This window comes from Pteropus alecto, unplaced genomic scaffold, assembly GCF_000325575.1.
Source record: "Pteropus alecto unplaced genomic scaffold, ASM32557v1 scaffold171, whole genome shotgun sequence".
NCBI lineage: Eukaryota > Metazoa > Chordata > Mammalia > Chiroptera > Pteropodidae > Pteropus > Pteropus alecto.
Window position 1 is genome coordinate 3,895,858 of NW_006431925.1, and position 21,449 is coordinate 3,917,306.

General features: G+C 35.2%; 1 protein-coding gene across 1 annotated transcript in view; it reads right to left on the minus strand.

Annotated features, from left to right (window-relative positions):
* Positions 1–576: 576 nt before the first annotated feature.
* The window catches only part of PRKD1 (protein kinase D1), a 280,608-nt gene continuing 259,735 nt past the window's right edge, over positions 577–21,449 (minus strand). Inside the window, 5 exon segments of the mRNA XM_025043367.1 lie at positions 577–795; positions 1,616–1,701; positions 19,599–19,866; positions 20,698–20,796; positions 21,351–21,449. The exon segment at positions 21,351–21,449 is cut by the window's right edge and continues 34 nt beyond it. Coding sequence (XP_024899135.1) covers positions 577–795; positions 1,616–1,701; positions 19,599–19,866; positions 20,698–20,796; positions 21,351–21,449 — 771 coding nt within the window.

Genomic DNA, 21,449 nt, shown 5'->3' on the forward strand with positions numbered 1-21,449 from the left:
TAAATATACTGAGGCACACCAGGCAGGTAAAGGATTTGAAACTATAAAGTTAAATGCTCATGCATTTGTGACTTAAAATTAATTGTATATCCATTCCCCCATCCTCCATTGTTCATTTTTACCACATGAGTTTTGGAGTTGTTCATAGAACACTGGTAATAATCTACTCTTCAAGAGTTTGCTTATAATGACAACACCGATGGGAGGCACAGAACAAAACTATTTCATGGACAGGTTCTGTAGACTCTTACCAAATTGAGGCTCCAGTAAGAAAAACATCAATTTGCAAAGGCACAGTGGAGACAGGTTTAATGCATTAAATATAACATGAATCATTCACAATAACAAGTTTAGTGTTTCAGGGAACTTTTGTTAATACAACACAGTTGGTCACACAAAATACAAATGCTTCTGTTGATTTGTCTTGGCATCTCAGATACATCAACAGTGCTAACAGTTTAACAGCTTTGTTCTCATCTGACAGAAAATAATGGCAGTTCTGCAAGGCAAATGTTAAACCTGACCGTATGTATTTATTAATTCCACAGTGTTTTGACAGATTATAGGGGATGGAACTCAGAGGATGCTGACACGCTCACTAAGGGCTTTCATCTCTGTTTCTTCAGTCTCGGTACTGTCACTGTGACTAGCACTTGGGTTGATCAGGTATGTGGGGTACTGCAGCCCCTGCTCGCCTGCATACTGCTCCCACCTCAAGTCATCGCTTTCATGGGTGATGTAGCGTTCCCCGATTTTGCATTCCAGCTCACGTAAATCTAACCAGGTCTGATAATCCTATGAAGAAATTCCAAAATATTACCATAGAGACGATTAAAAGCTCATTAAAACACTGTTTCATATGTTGTCAGTTTCTCACAATTGATGAGTTACCCTTTTCCCTTGCACTCTAACACTACTTTGTCTTCCATCAGGCACCCTGAAGTGACGGCATCAGCACCAAAGCCATCCTATTTGCCTCAACTCTGCAAATGCACACTGTTTATATGGTGGGCAATAAATATTTGCAGGCGAGGAATTAGAAATGTTGGTATTCCTTTGAGATTAGTGACTACAAAAAATCCTTCAGTATTTCAGTGCCATTTTTGTAAACTTTAAGTTCAATGTGAAAATAATAATATTTAAAAGCAAACACTCATGCATATACTTTATATTTGCCATGCATTTGTTCCATGAATATTAGTCTAGGCTTTAAAAATATGATTACAAATGAATACAGTATATGACCGGATAGGTATCTACTTGGACATTTATTTATCAGGAGTGCACATATAGATGCATTTGAAAGCTGGTCCTTGGAGTTTTGTTATGACTCTTAGATTTTTTCATTTGTTTGTTTTTGGTTTTGTGTGTGCAAGTGTGTGTGTGTGTGTGTGTGTGTGTGTGTGTGTGTGTGTGTGTGTGTGTGGTGTTTCTCCCCTGTCAACTTTTCCCGGCAGGGAGGTTAAGAAACACTAAATTGTTATTAATCCAAATAAACTGATATTAGAATTATAGTTTAAAAATTAAAAAAATATATATTTTTACATACACTCTCAAGATCTTACAAATAATTAGAAGCTCATCTGACAGAACATATCCAATAATTAATTTTTACCTGTAGCCAAGGGTGACTCAAAGTCTTATCCACACTATAGCGCTTTCTCATTTTTACTTGCAGCAAATTATTGATAAGATCAATGGCTGAAAAAAATTTAAATTATTGGTAAAAATAAATGACAAATATGAAACATATAATTCATTTATAGTTTATTTCACAGTTAATAACAATAACAAGCACTAAAACCTGAAGAAAATTTGTCTTGAGAATTCTAAAACCTTGGTTTTCATTTTATTTTCAGTGCTGAAAAATGAAACTGGAAACAATTGTGGATGAAGGAGTTTGAGTCTATTGTTAAGAGTGAGTATAATCTGAATTTCTCTTGGTTTAGTCTTTAAGATACATTTCTAAAGCAGAAATTTTATTTAAATATACATCATTTCAATATATCTTACACTAATGGCAAGATAAAAATAATTTCAAAGAGAAAGCATTTACTAATTTTGTTATGTGTTTAAAGTTTGAACACACATAATGGGTTTCATAGTCTTGAATTAAAGGACATCTGGATATTATATTTAAAAGGAAAACTATAAAGCATAATATGGGCCAGGACTCATGATAAACTCATAACCTAAAAACCAATGGTCCACCAGGAAAATACTTTTGTCTCTTTCAATGTTAAAAAAAAGAAGAAGTGAATTAATTCCTCAACTATCCCAAGCGCCAAGTCCTGAATCAGGTGACTTTGAGTATTGTTTGGTCTACATCAGCCTGTATGGACCTGAAAAAAACGGACTGTCACAATAGTTCAGAGGCCACCTGGAACAAAGATCACTTCATTCAATCAGAATGAATCAGAATCCCTCTCATTATCAGGCAAGAGAAATGACTGCTACAGTCTTTTGGTAATCCAGAACTGTGTCTCTCTGATATTAATATTCCAGTATTTGCCTGCATGCAAGGGCTGTAGAATCAAACACCTAAGAATTCTTTGATTGGAGAAAATAAACGTAATAGCACACATTTAAATGCTGTCTAGCCTATACACCCTTGCCTTAACTGGGATACCTTAGGAAACACAGTAGTTAGTACAATTTCAAATTCCAAACATGTGTTCTCATAGAGCTTTTGAAAGTATAGTTCTCTGGGTGAACTGTGTATTGGGCATGTGCTTTAAAACATCCATTCACATGATTTACTCACTGGTGAGTAAAGTGCACCTTCCATTCTTGCTGCTGTGAAGTCACAGAGCAAAAATGGAGGTTGAGGGGTGAAGGGGGAGCATATGTGCTACTGTAAGCATGCCACAGCACTGCATTTCCCCAGACACTGCAGGGAATAAATACATGTTATTAATTCACTCATTCTGCTTTGAATTCTATAATTAGGAAGGTAGGAGTATAGTAACTCAACAAAAGGTCTGGTTTGTGCCCAAATGGGCCCCAACGGTGAACCATACAGCCTAATGGGGAGGGACGTACTGCCAGAGGAGAAAGTAGAAGTGTTTGAAGAAAACGGAATTTGTGAGGGTGAAAAAATTGTTCCACTGAATGAAGCATACAACCACAAGTCTGACTATAGGCACAGTACCCACGTGATCGGAATAAGCACAGCAAAGTAATGACAAGTACCTCCAAGAGAAAATAGTTTAGGATTTAAGGAGAGAATTAGAGGGAATATGTGCATGTGCGTGTATAAATATGTGTTTGTGTACAGTTGTGTATGTACAAATATATTTTCTGGCTCTTGTAGCAGAAAACAGAAATGATATACTATTAAATGTTGGAACCTGGAGTTAAGTGTTGGGAACCTGGTGTTACTGAGAAAATAGGTGCATCATTAGTGTTTGAGAGCTCCATTTACCTGTCATTGTTTCTGGAACTCTTAAAGCATCCTTTTTATTAATTAAGTCTCACACAATCCAGCATTAAATGTACTCTGTGAATGCCTTTCATTAAACACATTCTAAAAAGAAATTCTAAAGTTTTTTTTTTTTTTACACTGTTCTCTTTATTGGCAGTGTTCCTCACCTGTATGTATCAATCACTCATTCATCTGTTCATTCACCAAATCTTCCCTAAGGAATTACTGTTGGCAATTATTGATAGAATTAAAAAAAAAATCTGGCCCCCTGAAAAGCTCCCAATCTAGTTGCAAAGGCAAAACATACGTGTGCACGCACACATACAATGACAAAATGCACCATTTTAAATCTTTGCCATTTAATTAATATCTTACTCAAAGGAAAAAATATTTTCTTTAGTATTTCTGAAATATAACTAGTTAGGGTCCTAGCGACTATTTCCAGCGGTCTGATCTCTTTCTATGTCAATTGTATTGCATGATACTGATGACAAGAATTCTTGTCTCTTACATTGTGCCCAAAGTTGTCTTTTTATAATGTATCCACATTAATCCTACTTATGTTCTAGATGCAATGGAAAACTTGACTCTATTCTGTATGACAGCTCCTCAAATCTTGGTGACAGTGATTCACCTTAACCTCACCTTCAATTGTCCTCCAGATGCCCACGTCTTCCTGTGCATCCTTATTTTAATATTCACTAGCTGTTTTTCAATGTCCCTGTTCATTAATGACCAGAATTTTCCTCATAATTAACTGCCAGCATAATTAACTTGTACACATAGACATTATTCATATGGCCTACGATTTAGGGTTTTCCTTTTGAAAAATGATACATTCTTATTTTTAGGTAGTCCTTATAACTCTGTGACAGTACTTATTATTTTAATCTCCATTTTATATAATAGGAAAAACTGAGGCTTCAAAGGTCATGTAGCTTGGTCGAAATCAGAAAGCATCTAGGTAACAGAGGTGAGGCTGAAACCTGGGGGCTGGCTCAAAGCCCATACTCTTAAACACTATGGTATACAGTAGACAGGCCATACCACTGACTTATTATTATTAACTAATGAGAATGTCAAAAATTAACTAAATTTAAAAATGTTTCCAATAATGAACATTAAATTCTTTTTAGTTATGTTTTTACCATACTTCTATGTATTTAAATGCATGAACACACACACACACACACACACACACACATACACACACACATAGATATACACATATACGTATATATCCCTGCATGTAAATATATGTATATCTTTGTGACTTTAGCTCAAAATGTCAGCAAATACAATTCTCAATGTGATGTAATCTCTTCCTATCATAGGGATTATTTCTCTTGGGTTTTCACAACTTCCAAACTGACTAACCTATTTGCTATGCATTAATCAAGTTATTAGGAACCTTTTTTCAGAATAAGGCTTAAATACAGGGTCTCATGACTCTATCACAGATCATATTCCCAACTATCATGCCTATTAATTATTCTTTGAATAGGCTGACAGACAATCAATGTTTCCTCCTAGGAGTTTCCCATCCAGTCCATATGTTATCATCTTCTCCAATTGTGGGAGACTTTTGCAAATGTTTTATTATGATCAAGGCACATCAGTCTTTGGTATTATTCTACCAGTCTGACAATCCTTTTTAAAAAGAAAATATAATTATTCTGGAATAATAGATTCTATATAAACTAATATTGAGTAATATTGACTTTTAGTCATTTGCTTCTAAATCCCAGGATTTGTTTTCTCAGTGTTTGCAAACTATTCAATCATGAATTCTAGGATTTTGTCAAGGATAAATGTTGTTTTTCGTTGAATGATTTCAGAATCCATCCTTCCTCCTTTTAGAAATTTAGAAACTCTGGCCTGTGTTAAGTATCCTGGCATTTAATTTTATCTACGATTTAAAAAAAAAAAGTACAATGGTTCTAAGAGCTTCTCTGTTAGCTTCTTCAATATGCAGCATGTCCAGTACGGTACCTCATGGTTGCCATTGAGTTTTCTCTTTTGATCTCTCCATTCCCCCCAGGTCCAGCTCCCCACAGAGACCGCCCATGTGTGTGTAAAGGATCCACTCCAAGGCAGTGGAGAGCCAGTAGCACAGGAGCAAAAGGACTAGTAAAACTGGAGTAGCCACAGCAGTCCCAGAAGCGAGCTGACAAACAAGTCCAAATGGGGTCTCAATTCCAGTTCCAAAATGCAAATCAAGATTCACAATTTGGATCTAGAGGGAATGTGGCAAGGAATGCCTTTCAAACTGTGGCATTGGGAAGAGGAAAAGGGAGTAACAATGGGAAAGACAGATACAAGATTGGGCCATTCTGCGAACTTCTCTGAAAAGTAAAGCAAAGGAGAATGGGAGCATGGTCTGGCAGTGGGAAACAGGAAGGAAAAGAGAGGACTGCAGCAGAATGGGAAGTCAGAAGGAAAAGTTGCATATGCTGGCACAGCAGCACAACAGGATGCTAGTGCCCAGGGGAAGGCGAGAGGAATGCAGAAGCTCTTGGTTCCCTGAGCTTCCCTTCACAAGGTTCTGGAGCCCATGAGGAAGGGATATTTGGAGAAGCAGAAAACAACTCAGAAATTCCTGGTACCCTGTACATCCTTCCACAGATATAGCAAAATGTATATATCCAAATACTTCCCTTTCGTGAGGTGAGGATTATTGCAGCACAGTGCTGGTTTCTTTGCAGTTTGGGGCATGAAGCAGATGTCATTTTAAACAGTTGGGATTGGACTAGGGCCAAAGTGTGTAGAAAATGAGAATTTTCTATTCACTTGGGTTATACTTTTTGTTTCACACCCTCCTCCCCTTATTCTCTCAGTTTGAATACTTTCGCCCCCTCTCTCCCTGAAGAAAATAGGAGCAAAATAGGCAGTGGCTGGTTCCTCTTTTCTCTTTGCAGAAAATATGATGGCAACTTTTTCATAGAATGGTAGAATTATTTTCTGATTGTACCTGCCCATTTAGTCTGAGAGTTAGCCTTTTTAATATTATTCTGAGAGTTCTGTCTGTTCTCTTATTCATCCTTAAACTCAATCCCTTCATTTCATATTATTTATAAATAGTTTTAAGCCCAAGCTCTCTAAACACCTCGGATGTTCAATGTGGTTAGTCTTTGTTTTTTTTCCTTCTTATTGAACTGTATGGTTCAAATTTTTCATTTTTTAAATAATCCTGTATCCTTCATGAGCAAAGAATTTTGTGCTTTCTAAAATATCTCCAGCCATGGATGGATCCACACTAATGTTTCCTATAAATTAAGAAGAAAAGAAAATCTGTTTTTTGAAGTTTAATGTTTCTTTTTTTGCTACAGTAAATTCTTGGCTAACACAGTTACTTTCCTCCTAACTTCCTGTATAGAAATTTCTCTCATTGCCCCCTCAGTTGAGAGACTGAAATGTCAGAAAAGTGAAGAGAAAATTTTATCAGATGTTCTCTTTTACCAAAATGAGTCCTTCAGCAGATGTTGGGATAGCTGAAGTTCTGTGTAGCCTGTTTGCCAGGTACACAAGTATATCTGAATGAAACTAAAATTAAAAGGTATACGCAGGCGCTAAAGGGCTTTATGTTTTAATATGAAATGTTCCATCAGAGTTTCAATTGTATGGATTCCACTTTCTTCTGGTATCAAAATACTGAATTATCATTGAAATTGTGGAAGTACCATGTGTATGGATACAACAGATTCTGTGTCTGTAGAAGATTCGTTTGCATGTGTCATTGCTATGGCTAAAATGAATGACATCCAAAGCTTGGAGAAAATCCTCCAACAAGAAGAGAAGTGGACATATCTGAATACATATAGGTCCCTTAGGTCACAACTCTCAGTCATCTTCCAATTCTCATCTTTTACTATTTGAGTACATGCCTGGCTACCCCCATTTTCCCCATTGAATTTTAGCTCCTTTAAGGTCACACAGATTGTGTATTCATTTTTGCATGTAAGTTTCATAAATATTTAAAATAAAATTTATCATTTAATGCATTAGAAAAATGCTTGCTAAATAGCATCTGGTAGACTGAATACATTAGAAATTTAAATAGCCATTTTCCCTGCTTAAAGTTTTGATATCCACATTAGGTGCACATGATTTGTATATTTTGGCTAAAAATATTCCTGGATGTTATCACAACTCTACAAAATGTAAAAGATCATAGCATCAGTGACTTCTATGAGAATATCAGAATAAAGCTGAGAGTATCTGCAATACAGATCATGTTTGCTTTATAATGTTTATTTTACAGAAGAGAAATTACCTGTGAAACCCCCTAAGGCTAACCTGTTTTGTCCAAACACAGTACTTTTTATTTTTCCATACTGTCTTGTGTCCACACATGAATTATCCAGGGACAAATTTTCCAATTAGAAAGCAGATTAAGAACTATCGCTCTAGTGAAGAAGCCATCATCTGTCAACTACTGAGCTCCCTGCTTTCTATTTTCTTCCCTTTCCATTCTACCTCACTGCCCATCACAGTATGGTGCCCAGTACTTTTGTCGTTGGTAAGTTGTATGTTTATTTTAAAAATCGTTTCACAACCCTTCACATTCCAGCTCTCAACCTAGCAAGCAGTTGCCCGGCAACACTAATTGGGACGCTAAAAAAATCGGGGTCTGAAACCAGAGGCTGCCTGCAGCAAACAAGGCCACTGGACATCATCGTCTCAGTAGTTCCTGAGCCAATTCCTACCAGCCAATGAAATGCAAGACCTTTAGAGACTCAAGTTGATGTCTTTTCAGTTCTTCCCTCCGTAGGAAGTTGTTCTGCCAACGGTTACTCCTTTGCTTTACATTCAATTTCATTGCCTTCTAGAGACCAGCAACACAATTCTGGAAATCCTGAATTGTTTAAAAACTGCATATAGCAGCTCCCAACCAATGCCAAATTGATTCAAAATTTAAAGTAAAAGTCAAAATATATTTATATTATTCTAATGATGTTCGGGGTGGATTTTTCTTTCATTTTCACTGCACATTGATGTCATTTGAAGAGGTTTTTGTTTTTAAATGCTGATACTCAAGCCAAAGGTTAAGCGAAAATCTTTAGGGAAGGTATTGGTACTTTTAGAATTGCCTCAGCTGTTTCTAATATGTGCAGTTAGGGTTGAGAATGACTGTGCTAAGCAGTACTCTTCAAACTTTTACAGGCATATGGATAATGCCAGGATCTTAAAGTGAAGATTCTGATTCAGTAGTTCAGAGGTGGATCTGAGTGTCTGTATTTTATTGCATCTCAAATGGAGTCTTAGACTACATTTTGGGCAGCAAGGGGCTAGGGCTTTGAGAATACTGAATGTCATTAATAACTGATTTAATAGTGCCCAAAGGGCCCCTGAGTAGATGGATGTAAACAAAGAGAAAGGTATCTAATCATAGAAAAAGGTATCTGTCCTCAGCCCCATCTTGTTTAGTATTCTGGAATGGAGACATAGAAGGGTTTCAGGATAGCTTCTGCTCAGAAGATGGCAACAGAAAGAAAGAGCAAACAAGTTCCATTTCACAAATAAGTTCCAAAACAACTATGGTCTGGAGCTATGGGACATACTGGTAAGTAGGCATTTAACAGGAACAAATTAAACTAAGTCTTCTTTTTAGGCCCCACCTCCCCATCCCTTGATAGAGGTCTAAATATTAAACTGGAAAACCTGGCTTATCAACAACATGCATGAGGAATGACTCAGCGTTCTAAATCCATAGTAAACTCAACATGAATCTACTTATTGTCCCCAAATCAATTGTCATTTCATCTCACGCTGAAAGAAATGTGTTCTCTATAATGAGGAGAGTAGTGGCATTACTCTTAGACTCATTGAACCTTGAGTCTGAGTAGTTTTGAGGTTTGATTAAAAAAAAAAAAAACAGCAAAAAACATAAGCAAAGAAGGGAGTGTTTGAACCACAGTGAACAAGAGGCTGAAGGAAAAACTGCCCAGAAAAAGAGAAGGCTCAGAATGATATGATGGTGATATGATGGCTGCTTTCAAACCTCTGAGATAAGCATTTATTTGGAAAAAGGATTGGGCTAGTTCTACCAGTGAGTATAAACAGAGACATTTTGCTCATTGTGCTAGGTTCAAGTAAGGAGAAACAGGGCTCTTCATGAAATTGTGTATTTTCTATTACTGGAGCAATTTAAGAATATTCTGTTTAACAGGTCGGTGGATTGGTAACATGAAGCATTATAGGGATTAGATAAGATTTTTAACATCCTGTAGTTTGAAATATTATTCTGTGTTGTCATTGTGGAAGAAAGCAAACGTACAGAATGTTTAAACTTTGTCGTTCCTCTACCCTGACATCTCTACGTATATTCAGATGTCATATTTGAACTCAACTATGCTATATCTTCAGAAATGAAATTTATAATTTTATAATTTCAATTTGGGGGGTAAATAAACAGCCAATTTTTGAGCACTTATAATGCCAATGTTCTTGCTAAACTTCTTTTGATCAGTTTCTCTCTACAAATTATTTGTTAGAGAAAATCTCAATTATATTTTATTTGCAATCAAAATAAACAATTATATGTTCCCCGTGGGGTATCTTTTCAGATATTTATTCATTTGGATTCTGACATATGTAATATACATATATACATATATATTTAAAAATTCATTCTACTACTAGATATTATTTAAATCATTGTATGTCTTTGGCTCATAATTTTAAAGTTCCTTATCATTGAACAAAATGCACGTTTTTTTAAAAATTAAGCACAAATAATTCCTGAATTTCAAGTAGAGATCTTTCAAAATACTAAACCCCGGTGAAAGTTCTGACACACATAATTCACTTTAGTTTATCAACTGTGATAGAATTTCCTGGCACCCAGTCAAGCATTTTTAAGCAGTTCACTGGCTAGTCCCCTCGAATCTCCTCCATGCTGTTATGTCTGACAGTGGTGCTAATATGTTGACAAATCAATCTATTCATTAATATTCAGCAGGCTTGCTAGATGTGCAAGCCTCATAAGCTGTTACAAACACAGTTTAATTATTAAAATGACAATTGTCTTTCTTTTGTTTCTCATACTATTGGATTTCTGGGTTTCAGCTACCCGAGACTTATTTTCAATGAGGTTATTTTTTGTTTTGAACAATATGGAGTGAAAGAGGGACCTACAGCTGGTTTCTTTTCATGGCAAAGTGCTACTTCCAACTTAAGTGTTTAGTGTTCTGGAACACTGTTGGATTTTGAAAACATACGATGTGGTAATGGTGCTAGGCTTTTATTTAGCTTTGCTTTGTGTTTGTTCTGGCTGTATTTTTCATCTCCAATTTCTGGGGGAAAAACACATTTGTGACCAATTTTATTTGAATTTACCGCATTGAATGGCAAAACTGCTTTCAAAACAAAATTTAGATGCTTTGATAAATTTCTTGGTATATTATCATGGCCATTCTACGCCTAAAGATGCCATATATTCTATACTGTACATAAATGTCAGCAAAGGATTAAGACCAACTAGAAGAATAACTTATAAGCTGTGCTGATCAGGGAAAAGAAATAAAAAAGAGACAGAAATACTACTATTGAGACTGGAAGCATATGTGTGGAAAAAAAAAAAAAACCCTATGTCACTGGTGCACCATCACAATCTGTAACTCTGAACTAAAGACAAGCTACAGGATTAATGCAAGGGCATTTTCTTTCCTTTCCCTTTTTTATACATGGTATGTCAAGGCTTCATGTCTGATCTTAATTCTTGATAATACAAACTAACCATGTGGCTCTGAAGCTGAGCGGTAACATCACAGCAGGTGACTTGAGAATAGGTGCTTCTTCAGACTTCACCTGTGAACACAGAAAATGATCTCTGTCTGCAGGGGTCGGGGCTCATTGTGAGACAATTTCCGAGGTTGCCTCTGTGTTGATTACTGCCTGCTTGCCTCCCTAATGGCATATAAAGGAATATCAAAACTCAGAAGGAAAAAACAGTAATTTCTCGGGTGATCTTCATGGTCTATTACTAACCTTCCTCAAATTTACCATGTATCTCTAACTGAACACATCAATTCAATTTGATGATGGAAATGAACTTTTATTCTAACAAATGCTTTCTCATCGCTGTAGATTTGTCATCATTCTCCTAGTAAGATGACTTGCACTGAAGCAAATTACATGTCACTTTACCAGCTATACAATCCACATCACTTGGTTATCTGTGCCACTTCCTTTCTTCCTCTAAGGATAAGCTCTTGGGAAAACAAGAGCTGTATAATAAAGTCATACATAAAAAAGAAAATTTAAGAGATGTATTATGATCTTGAGCAACTAAAGAAATGTAGGAAAAGAGAATTCATTTGACTTTCCCACTTGAAAAATCTCCTTTGTGTGCACATAGATAGGTTTAAAGATTTAAGATTACACCATCTTCATCTGCTCAGGCGCGATGCAAGGATCGGTGTTATAGAAAAGGAAATATAACCCGCTAGCTCTTCAGTGAATAAAATTCATGTATAGAATACTATATTTCTTAATTGTATGTTTAAAATTCTAGACAACTTTTAGACTAGGCATGAAAGAATTAGTTATACAAAAGGTTGTACTCCATTTATTCCTGGAGCCTTCTTTCTCTCCATGCACTTTTGATCATTTTTATTACTTTCTTAATAAAAGCATCATGTACCTGGTAAAAGGATCGAAACAATCAGTAAGAAGAGTTCAAAATAAAAAATAAAAAGATCTCAACTCATTATTAGACCCGCTCTCCAGGGATGATCTCTTTTAATTATTTAAAAACATTTCTTGTTATTATCTCTATACCTTTAAATAATAAACACAGTATCTTTTATGTTTGATTCAGTAACTTTAAACCAGTGCTGCTCAAAGAATGGTTCGTGGATCAGTATCAGCATGTTAACTGCTTATTGGTTCACGATGAAATAAGTAAAGAAAGTGAGAGTAAGTCTTTGGAAATTTTTATAGCATTGTGACATTGCTGTAACATTTTTATTATATTTTATTATATGTTTGAAAATTAAAATAAAATAAAGCTGGTCCTTTATCACAGATAGTTTGAAAAGAACCACCTTAAAAAATAAAAAAAAAAAAAACTGATTCCCTCTCATTAAGAAAAATGAATCATTTCATTTCAGTTTTCTCTATCTTATTGTCCTCCTCCTTCTTCCAAGTTAGTTATATTAATGTAGTGGCCACCCTTGTAACTTAGAACAATGCCTGGCACACAATATAGGATATATATATGTGTGTGTGTGTGTGTACACACACACATGCTAATATTTACTAAAAAGTATTAACTCATGATTAAATCATGTATTAAATCTTACAGGCGAATGTGTATAACTCAGTCCATTCACCTGGGAAGAACCCCATGTGAACTCTGGAAGTTAGGACTCATAAAGCTCTCCTCACCAATTCTCTGACCACTCCCATTTCCCTGTGTCGTAGAAGGTTCATTATCTACATTCTTTTGCATAATGAGAATGAAGTCAGACATGCTGAAAGTTATCTAAAATTTGAAATTAATAAGCATCCATTACTTGAGTTATTATAATTTGTCAGGCACTGGGCTAGCACTTCATGTAAGTTTTCTGACAAAAAGCCTGTTTTGTAGAAGAAATTGTTTGAAATTTTTGGTTCAGTATACTTCAAGGTAGTATGAAAAGGGTCTAATGGGATAGCTGGAAGAGGCAGAGAAATACGGTCCAGTATGGGTATGAACAAGGTTATTTACATTTTTTAAATTAAAATTATTGTTGCCTATGGCCAGTACAATTTTGTGATAAGTTTATTTATAATAGATAGTATTCAGGTCTACAATTCCACTATCACATTGGATGTTTTAATAGAGGAACTTCCCATGTCTGTGAAATTGCATCTGCTTAACCTGTATCTTATTAGCTAATTACAAATGTTAAGTATATTTTAGAGTAGATGATTATTATTATTATTATTATTATTATGACACATTACTGGGGCTACATGTATAAACAGTTTATGCAGTTACATACAATCTTAAACAAAATGTTAAGCTATGCTTTGCTTATGAAAAACTTTATTATTTACTTTTTAAAATTCAATGATTCATAAGTTTAAAAATAAAATAAAATTAACAAGCAATATGTGGAATAAGAAATATAACTATTATTAACTGAAGAACTATAGGATTATAACACATATTCTCCCATAGCCTATAACCTATAACGTCAAATTTCTAAATCTATGCCTGTTCAAAGGAGAATTTTCAAGTGTTAAAAGGATTCTCTTTTTCTGCATTTCTTTAATTGCTCAAAATCATGACACATATGTTAGTTACCTTTTTATTGTTCAACTTTTTGTATTTCCTGGAGTTTATATATTTTTTCTTCTTTCTGTTTGACAAAAGCAGCATGTGCTTCTTTTTCTTTCCTTACTATTTTCATGGCAATCTCTATTGAATACATTCAACATTTGGAACAAATTACATGCTCTGACATTAAATATCTGATAAAGAAGATGATGTGAATGCAAAAAAAAAAAAAGTGTTACTAATGAGAGAGGAATTTTGTAATTTATCTATTTGAATACTAAGAATTCAGTTTAATTTTTTTAGAGCACGTTCAGCTGTCAGGTCTTCCAGAGGTTCCTAAATTTAACTTTAAATAATTCCTTCCTAATGAACCAAGGCCCTCGAGCAGTGTTTTTCAAAGTGTGATCCATGTACTTCTTACATTTCCAGCTCAAGAAGGCAGTTTATGAGAGTAGAGCCTGGGAATCTCTATTTTAAACTAGTTCCTCCAAAGTTTAAAAACACGTGCTATAGATCAAAAGCTAGACATGACTGGTTGTTTAAAATGAGCCATAATTAAGGAGGTTCTTTGGCAAAATTATTAGGAATCTTCTATCTTGCAAACATGCCTATATTCTGACTATTAGCTAGTTTTTCCATTTCCCATTACTAAGCTCTACACCCCGGTACCTACTTCTTAAGTCATTCTTAAGTCATAGACTGAGTCTTGGTTGCAATTTTGTTTGTTTTTGTTTTTGTTTTTGCAATGTCCATCAGGGATTTACGCTTATGATGTACTAGATGGAACAAACATAAAGGATAAAATGGCCTCTCTTTCAAGGAACTGAGAAAGATCACAGGATGGATATGCTGAGGGCTAAGCTTAGCCTAGTATGAGATAAAATTGGCCCTGTTTAATTACTGAAGGGAAGTAATGAATAAATTGGATGATGTCAAATGAACATCTAGATAAGTTACAATGATGAAACGATACAAAGTGAGACACATGACACTACCTGAGAATGAACTGGAATGTTCCTAAACTTCCCCTCCATGATTACCTAGTCTCCTTTTATGCACTTATCTGTAATCACCTAATTCATTTCAGAGTGTTTTATTGTACACATTCATTCTTATTTAGTTATATATGTATAACTATATATAATGTAAGTACTTAGTTTTCTATAACTACATATAACTAATGAAATATGTGTTAAGTTGCATATGTAAGCTTATATAATTGTAGTTATATGTGTGTGTGGTGTATATAACTAAATGCAAATATACAGATAGACATATAGATCACATAACTAAATGCAAATATACAGATAGACATATAGATCACATAAAGTAATGGGGAAATATAAAATGTTCAATATATTTAAGCTAATATAGTAATGTCAATCTATTTGTTGAACCCTTTCCTGTGCAATCTCATTTAATACTTAAAATAACCCAGTAAGTTAGGAATTTGTATCACCATATTTCAGACAAGAAAACTGAGACTTAAGAGAATAAGGAACTTGGATGAGGTCCCCCAGACTCTAAGTGGAAGAGCTCTCAACTCAGGTTTTTATCACAACATGATCCCATTTTCCTGTATTTTTAGACATTATTAAAAATTGTGTGGTTACTCTAGTTCTAAGCTAGTGAAGGCATATTACAACTTTAATATGATAGTATGGCTAATTTCACTAGAAGGTTAATCAAGAGACTATAAAAGCAGTAGATAAGAGCATCTACCTTGGAGCCAGCTGACAGGATTTGTACCTGGGCCCAAACCAGAGCAAGCTACTTAACCCTCTATGACTACATTGCCTCCTCTTTAAAATGGGAACAATAATAATATCTACTCAAAGGTTGGGGAGGATTAAATGAGTTCATATATGCAGTGTTTAAAGCAGTGCTTGGCTACAGTGCAAATGTAGAAGTGTTAGCTTTTATTATTTTCTTTAAAAATTTCATTTTACTATTTCCATTTTTACATATAACATTTGCTAAGTTAAATTTTCCTCAAATTTTCTTTCAATTTTCAAATCATACCTTGATTCACAAAACACACCCCCATCCCCCAAAACCTATTTTTATAATGGATATCTGTTAATGCTTTGGGGTTTGTTTTTAGCTTAGTATCTTTTCCCTGCAGGAGCTTCCTGTCTCTAACCTGGAGGGGCTCTCCATCTTCCACATGGCCAGTCAGAACCAGGCTCCGTGGTGACTGCATGATTGTTCCTAGTGTATTACAGGATTGAAGCATAGCCATTTCCGAGACTCTATGGCTACTGAGAGATGCTCTTCCATTCAGAGATCATGTATAATTAGTAGCATGTAAGCCTGGAGTTGCTGGGGGATCACTCTCAACCATGTGGAGGATCTACCTAAGAAGGAAGCCATCATAAAATAAAGCTGAACTGAGAGATGGAGAAATGTGACACTTTTCTCCCTCTCTCAGTCGACAGGATCCAGATGAATGAGGTTCACCTTTTGGACTTTCCCGTTGTGTGAGTCAATAAATTATCTTCTGTCTGAGTTATTTAGAGATAGATTTGTATTATTTGCACACACGAGTCCTGATTAATTCAGTGATAAACTATTAGTAAGCATATCTCCAGAATGCCAGTACTAGGCTTATTATACTGTCATAGAAAAATAATTCATGAGTTTAAAATATTCCCTATAGGTTCTCAAATATCAAGTCATAAGAAATAAGCACCCTTCAGTGTGCAACAATGCACGGTATAAAGAATGAAGACAAACTATTTCAAGTCCAAGCCCTACCACTGTGTGACCTTAGGTAAGTCACTTAACCTTTCTTGTTTCTAACACAGAGACTAAAACAAGTTGCTTATTAGGGGATTGTTGTGAGGATAAAATGGCACAATGACAGCTCAAGCGCTCCAATATATTGTATTATGTTGTATCAAGTCCATGCCTACATTAAGGGAAAAATATGATAAAGGAATTTTTTTCATTCTGACACATTTAGGTATGCTACAAAGACCTTACGGCTTTCTTTTTTCTTTTTATGCCAACGACAGAAAAAAAAAATACAAGTGTCCTGAAGAACACTTAGGAAATATCTGTATGCATATAATTTCTAAAATTATACAATCAATTCTTGGTTTTCCGCCAGAGCAATTGCTTAACTGTGTTCCGCTGTTCTCTTAAATCCAAATCCTTGGCTCACCCCACACCTGCCTTTATAGATGCTTTCCACATTCTTTATCTCTTTCAGTCTCTATTATCACCTCATTATGTAGGCAGAAATCATTACTCTGTTTTACAGATGAGGAACGGAAGCTCAAGAAGGGTAAGCGATGGCTAATTAGAATAGCGGATAGGACTATATCTCAAACTGCTTGACTGTTGAGCTTTACCTTTGATTGAGGTGCCTAAATTTTAATTTCCATTTATCTGGATTCTTCATGGTTCTGGTGTGGTTTAAAGTGTCCCAAGGTTGAAAATTTATCAATATCATTTGTGATCATCTTTGCTAGATACTAGTTTGCTTGTGTATTTATCAGATCCTCCGTGTTTAAAATTATTTGGTACCTGCAGCCCCTGTTATAACTTCTAATCAGGAAATTATTTGTTCTCAACGAGACAGTGGGATAGAATCCAGGCCTGTAACTACTTCAGCTGGTATTATGACATAATTTAACTAACTTTTATGGTCAAGTATTAGCTCTGTTCATACACTAGCACAGGTAGCTCATTTGCCATTCACAGCCCTGATTTGCAAATAATACAACTCCTGTGACTGAAAGGCAAGAATGAATCAGATGAAGATACTGAGAAGAGAGGCTAGTTAATTCCCAAACTGATACTTGAGTCATTCGGAAAAGTGAGAGTTCTACCCGAGCTGGTCTCTACATCACTTTTTCCGAGTGGTAGGAAACTTTTAGTGCTTAGACATAGCTATAGGCAAGTAAAATGTATACTTCCTGATCGAATATATGTGGCTTTTGAATTATATGATGTAATTCCCTCTTTCTGAAATGCTCTCTTCCTTTCCATTCTTTTGTGAAGGGCTGAAGTTTCATCTCCTCTGAAAATGCAGTTCTGACTAGTCAAGTCCATAGTGAATTTTCCTCCTCTGATCTTGGATACACTGATTTTATACCTAGCTAACAGTTCTGGTAAATAAGTGACCATTTTCCCAAATTTATGTAACTCATCTCCTCAATAAGCTTTGAAGTTCTTTGAAGAATATTTTATGTTTTGTCCTTTACTTTCATGTCACTTACGATGTATGTATATTATGATTTCTCAACAACAGTTTCTTGAGCTATGGATATCTGTTTCTGGTCTTTATTACCAGTGATAATTTAACATTCATTTCTGACCTAAACAGTTTTTATCTACATACAAGGCTAGCACATTTCCATGATACCAGAGGACACCATTTGTTCCACTACTTCAAGAAAAAAAATTTTTTAAAGCAAAGGTTATTTTCCTAACATCCTGTTCCTGTATAGCAGGAAAACATCTGGCTTCAGAGATATTCCAGATTTGCACCGTAGTGACGACATCAAGTTATTTTATTGGATTTCTAGATTGAAATTACCAGATATAATGGTTAATCGTATTTAGAGGTAACGTTTCCTAACATGGGTACTGGTCACAAAGTTATTGGATAATTCCCTCTTTTTTGCCTCCTAATAAAAATAAAATTACACTTCACTTTTGTCTCTGTTAAATTATCCTAAATATTTCATTAGTCCTTTAGCAACATGATAGTTTTCTTGCAGGTCACAGATTCAAGATATATCCATCTAGCTGTCATTTACAACTGAAGATGTTAAAAGTTATTGCTGATAGTAACTCAAAGCCCTGATGCTGGATGGTTCTTGCCATTTAATACTAATAGTAGTCTAAGAACTTACATTCTTTTCTGTTTTCTACACCACCACATGCAATAACAGGTATCAAATAGATGTTAACCTATGAATGTAGTGAAAATCTGAATAAACTTAGAACTAGATGCTGTTAGAAAACTACACAAGAGGCAGGACTAGTAGTTTAAAAATGTATGCTCACACTGTCTGGGTATAAATTCTGGCTCTGCCACTTACTAGCTGTGTGACTTTGGCCTATAGTATCACTTCTTTTGCCTCAGTGTTCTCACTTGACGTGTAGGTATAATAGTAAAACCTATCTTACAGGATTTTTATGAGAAAAACTCCCAAACACGTTCACTGAGGAACTTCTTCCCAAAGCACTGAATGAGCCAATTTCTTTGCCCAGACTGCCCCCCACCACTTTTAAATCTATTTCTATTCTTTTAAGAAGAAAACATTTATTAAGAAGAATTTAACTTTAAATAATGCAATACTGCCAAGGTAATCTATCCTAAAAAATCATTAGAGATACATATAAGAAATTATACATAAAGATTATCTAACACTGAAGAAATACAAACAACCTAAATAAATACTATGGAAATGGCTAAATAAAATAATAACACTTTCTGATCCCACACAAAGGAAGTCAGTGCACAAAAGACTTGATATACTAATATATGCAATCAGATCATTAAAATATCAGTATTAAAAAGTTTTTGTGTCCATAATAGATTAAAATGCCTAATACAAAAACAGGTATATTACTCTTAGTAAAGATTAGGTATTACCACTACATCAACGTATATTTATAAATTCTAAGAAAATATACCAAAATATTAACAATTTCTCTTTTTTTCATTTACTTCAATATGGATTTCTCAATTTCTCTATAATACATGCACATTTCATCAAAAGACTTATTTGGTCTCAATTTCTTTATTCCTCAATCCATCTCAATCAACTTGTGCTCCTACTCCAATGGGCCATTTACAATAAGCATTTACCAATTTAATAATTCACAATTGAAGTAATCATATAATACTTAAGGATGAAACCACTATTAATTTTGAATGGAAAATATTACCTTCGTGAGAGATTTCCTTCCAGGGATTTGGTGGGTACATGAAAGCCGCATTCTGAATTTGGTCGTGTATGTCTTCGTCTTCATTAAATGGGAATGTGCCACTTAAGCTTACATAGATGATGACCCCAACAGACCACATGTCTAGAGAGCGATTATAGCCCTTGTTCCTTAGAACCTCAGGAGCCAGGTAAGCCGGGGTACCCACCACCGACCTCCGGAAAGACTTCTCTCCAATGATCCGGGCAAAACCAAAATCACAAAGTTTCACCTGTTGACAATAACGTTTTACAGAAATGGTAAGGTACAAATTGCATGTCTGTGTGTGTCTTGGCCCAGGTCTGTCAAAGACAACTATAATACTTTGCATATATTGTATAGATTTCTCATGGTAGAAATAATAGCTGTTCTTCATTTTATGTACTTGAGGATAGTGGTTTATGTGATATAACAGTATGTTTTCATTCATGAAAATATCATCCAAACATTTTCCCTTCACCATAACCATACCTCTACAAAAAACTCAGAAGATAAGTATGAAAATATGTATACTCAGAAGTGGGTAATATTGTTTTACAATGCAGGAAAACATGCAAATCAGGGAGGGATGGACTTAACTCAAAGACTTATTATAAATAAAGGTTGAAGGATAAACACAAGACACGTTTTGTTATCCACAATAATCCTAAAAATTAGCTCTGAATGGGCATTCAGTTAGGACCTAAAGGTGTCAGGGAGGCAAGGCTGGACAGCCACCCTGGTTAGTCACTTCAGATACAAGATTTCCCAGAAAGAGATCCAGTTATTTTCCATCCTCTGAGTTGAGGAAAAGAACCTTTTGCAGCTGCCAGTTCTGCAGGATCTGCACACAACGGAAGCCAAAAAGCAGAATGAGAAGGCTCAGTGTGCGTTATTAAGGCAGGCTGAACTGAGAAGCCAGAGTAAAAAAGCCAGTCCCAAAATATAAGGTAACAAATGGATGAAAACGAACATATAAAACTTGAAACAAATAAATGTTTCGAGGGAAAAGGTGACAGAATGCTGCAGTGGAGCCAGTGATGCTATCAGCCGGCTTTTTGCTGAGAGAGGCTTTTCTACTTGCCTGAGGGAAAGGATCAGCTGATGCTAGCAACACGTTTTCTGGTTTGAGGTCACAGTGAACGATATTTTTAAAGTGAAGATGCCGCAAAGCCACAAGTATCTACAAAGAAGAAAATCATCAAAATAATTTTAGTTTGGTCTATCAGTTTATTTCAAAATGTGTTCTCCTAGAACATAAATTTAAAAGGCCAAGAAAAAACTCACAATGAACAATTAAACTTCTTTATGCTTAAGACAGTGAAATCAGCTAGATTATCATAGTGGGTTTCTAAGGAAACGTTAGTAAAAAAAAAAAAGCACATTATGGTATTCATATAGCAACCAAGAAAAGTATAGATAACGAATTAAATATCTAACAGGGATATCCATCATTAAATATTTTCAAAGAACCAGGACTCAGCCATTGCGCATTTTAAAATTTCATGAGTAGTTTTACTAAATGGGCCTGCACACACATCACTCTTTTAGTGTACTGGACTCTAGATATCATAGATAGAAATTAGATAATACAATAAGCCGCTGCGACCTTTTTGAGTGTAGTTTAGACTTTGGAGGTAGGGACTAAACAACAAGGCTAGGAAGCTGCAGTTAAACAGTACTAACGTTTGATATTAAATATTATCTTTTATTTTCTGTCTCTAATTGATTTCTTACCTGAGTAATTAAAAACTTCGTTATGTGCTCTGGCAACCTGCCCTTTTCACTTGACAAGATCATCTCCAGCATGTCTCCATGGAGTTTTTCCATAACAAC